The 3508-nt window shown below is 39.9% G+C and overlaps 1 protein-coding gene across 2 annotated transcripts; it reads left to right on the forward strand.

Moving 5' to 3' along the window:
• Window positions 1–533: 533 nt before the first annotated feature.
• On the forward strand, window positions 534–2598 carry mrpl52.S (mitochondrial ribosomal protein L52 S homeolog). 2 transcript variants are annotated; one of them, XM_018239803.2, is made up of 5 exons: window positions 534–687; window positions 778–889; window positions 973–1040; window positions 1746–1810; window positions 1898–2068. In XM_018239803.2, exons 1-5 carry the CDS (start codon window positions 648–650, stop codon window positions 2042–2044), a joined length of 432 nt encoding a protein of 143 aa, XP_018095292.1. In that variant the 5' UTR covers window positions 534–647; the 3' UTR covers window positions 2045–2068.
• Window positions 2599–3508: the final 910 nt, after the last annotated feature.

Here is a 3508-nt window from a genome sequence, read left to right on the forward strand (position 1 = left end):
AACATGCATTAGGAGACACAGTCTTGGCACATTAGGGTAAGAAAAAACTTTGGCTCAAAAATTAGCCCAAATCCATACCTTGGCTTTCTGTACTTTCAAAACCAGACTGGGCTTTAAATTAGTTTGCCCAATTTGGCTGGAAACCCGCCAACCTTGCAACTCTGGATGAAACCAATACGGGTAAATACACTTTTCTATAGCAAACTACCAAACTGCAAGGCCATCCTAAACGTAGCAGTTTTTATGAAATTTCTGAAACTCATCACAAAGCTTGCACTTTAGCTTATTATAAACCCCAGATCTCGTAGGGTACCACCAATATAAAACATAAATACAAGATGATGCCATGGTCTATCTAATAAGTCTTTCAGTCGACAGTTTTTGTTAAAAAAAATCGAAATCTTAATGTTGTCCTAATAGTTTGCGGCCAGGAATGGTTCACTTCTGTAGTAAGTACTGTATTCTACATGGTTATATGATTTTCAATTGGGATGTGTCTTGGACAGAAGACAAGCCCCGCACTGCTGTCACCCGCTGCCACATGTAACATGGCGCTGCCGACCTGCCTACTGCCGCGCTCATAGACTCAGTGGTTGGGTGTTTTGATCGTTACGTCATATGTGGGCCGTCCTAGTCTTTGGAGAAAGATGGCGGCGCCCATTATGAGCATAAGATGTACTGTGCAAGGTTGGTCCACGCAGACATAAAGCGAATAATGTTTTGATTATATTATGCCTCTATTATATTGTTGCCCTGGTTTTTACTTGTCTTCTTCAGTAACAAGGTTGTTATGCGTCAGGCTGCGGAACAGTGTCGATCTAAGCAGGACAGGGAACAGGAGCGTGCATAGTTCTACACTAAGGTGCGCAGGGCAGGACTGGAGAGTAAGGTGGGTGCTTTTTGTATGATTTTACACACACAGTGGAGTGAGTTTAATAATGTACTGTATCTAAACTGTTCATCTCTTTGCAGGCGTGGCTTTGCTCGCAGTGGTTCAGAATATGGCCCCCTGACAGATTTACCAGACTGGAGCTTTGCAGGTAAAGTGGATTAAAGTGTGTAGAGTAGTATTTGGTAGATTGACAAGGATTATTTTGCTGAACCAGGTACTCTAGGGAAGTCCAACCTGTTGTCCACCAGTCATTTGCTGTTAGCAAGACTACATACTGAGGACTGCAGAAGAAAGGAGACATAGGATAAATGAAAAAACCCTAATTTTGTAGGCAATTATAGGTAATATATGGTGTTGCATATACATGGTGCTAAAAATTTATATTATCTTTAAAAATAGCCCCTTTATTAGAGCTCCCTATAGATGTTCTCTGGTCCCTGTCTGTGTTTCAAATGAGGGCTGGACGTGTCGTAAGGGTCCCTACCAGAATCACAGTACAAGGGGACAGCCAATCACAGCCCCGCAATCACAAAGGCCTTTGCCTTTCAGTTCCCTATCCGGTCCTGCTAGATGCTGATTGGTTCCTGCCCTACAGTGCAGTGCGCTGAGAGCCGCCGGCTCCCCTGCACAGCCTGGGAATTCAGGGAGCAGAAAGGGAAGGGAGGGATTATTAGGGTTTTTGCAGAAATATTGCCTGAAACACTACTTTTTTAAGCACAATTCTTCTATATATAAATGAGTATGACGCACTGGTACATTCTTATTTTTTACACAAAATGTCTCCTTTAAAATATTGAGATAGGGTAGATTTTGTTCTATGCTGTTTGAAACAAAGTAACTCCTTGATTTACAGATGGTCGCCCAGCACCACCATGGAAAGGCCAGATTAGAAGAAAGGAGGAGCGTGAGGCATTAGCTGTAAGTATTCTTCGTGAAGACTGGCATTGCCACCGGTCATTTGTAAGATTACAGAGTTTGCCGTAAATAACTTGCTGTTTTTTTCAGCGTCGAGTCGTTTTGCTGAGCACAGAAATGGATCAAGGCATGACTAACTGGCACAAAAAACAGCAGGAGATGAAAGCAGAACAGCTACAGAAAGAGATTAGCAAACTCAAGTCCAAGGCTTCCCCTAATAAAACAACCAACACCTAATAAATATAATTATTTAAGATTAAATGTTGAGCTTGGATTACTGTTTGCAGTGCTGAGAGGTTATATCCCTGCATTTAGTTTTTCTACTTTGTGACTCTGCTCTGATGCTGACTTTCTGTGTGTGTGTCTTTAGAAGTTTGCTCTTTCCTGGTGTCAGTTACTCAGATGTAGTCAGTTACTCGGAAAGCCACATAAGTGCATATACTGTAATGCAGAGGAATATGAGGTACTCAGACCAAAAGAGTGGTAATATTTCCAGAAACAGACCAGATCAATGAAGACAAAATTAGGGATATTTCACTGAATCACACTCCATGGCTGTGAATCACACCCGCCATTTCCTATCTATATTTACTTGGTTTTGACTCATTGCCAGATGTCAGACCTACTGATTTAAAAGTTAATCCATCGTCACATTTTGTGATGCTTATTTGCTAAAGTATTTTAAACAGGTCAAGTACGCTGATCTTTTTATGGCATTATAATTTATATAGTGAATAAAGTACCCCCTCTTGTAAAATATAACGATATTATAAATTACCTGTTTTTATAGACACACAGATCCTATCGTACGAATCAATGATTTGTATGATTTTCGGATTGTGTGTGGACTGTGCCGACAGCTTTCGTCATACGGCCATACGGCCGAACAATCAGATTACCCCCGATATAGCCATGCTCGTTAATGGCATATCGGGGAAAGATCGCCAAACGAGCGGATATTTGCGTCTATGGCCACCATTAGTTCTCATCTACTGCTAGGTTTTATTTCATTACAGAAAAGAAACATTAATCAACTCAATTAAGAAATGTTTGCATATTTTTTTTTACCATGTTTCTCTACTTAGTTAACTGTTTGTTAAAGCAGACTGCTTGCTAATTGGTGTCTCATAGAAATTGGTTAGAAATTACCTTGCTCTTTTTGTGGTTCCATTCACAAATTCAATAAAGGACCATTATCACTTTTAATTTTTTTTTTCACTGTTAATATTTTTTTATGCTATTTAGTATGATTGTCCAGTTATCCATGATATAAAAATTGTCAGTTCATTAAACTAAGGGGAATAAAAAGCAAATAATCAATGTTATTATTTGCAAAAGTGGTATTACTACTAAATGCCCTGAACTTAAAGTGATACTTATTTGCTGCTATAAATTTTTAGGGGCAAATTTACTTACCTCCGAAGTTGCGCCAGTGTTGGCTTCGCCAGTGTTGGCTTCGCCAGTGCGGCGCTAATTCACTAAAATCTGAAATTGCGCTCAGGGAGGAGAAAGGTGGAGAAGTTGCACTAGCGTTAATTCGTCAAGCAAATCGAAGTTACACTAGTGATGCCTAATTTGCATATGGCGCCAAGTTAAAGTTGAATGGACGTACTGTATATGTAGCAACAAATACATTACACTACACAAGCCTAGGAAAGCTTCATTAAATAAAAGAGTTGTTATTTTGCCCTATACATGTGC

Source organism: Xenopus laevis, chromosome 1S, assembly GCF_017654675.1.
Source record: "Xenopus laevis strain J_2021 chromosome 1S, Xenopus_laevis_v10.1, whole genome shotgun sequence".
NCBI lineage: Eukaryota > Metazoa > Chordata > Amphibia > Anura > Pipidae > Xenopus > Xenopus laevis.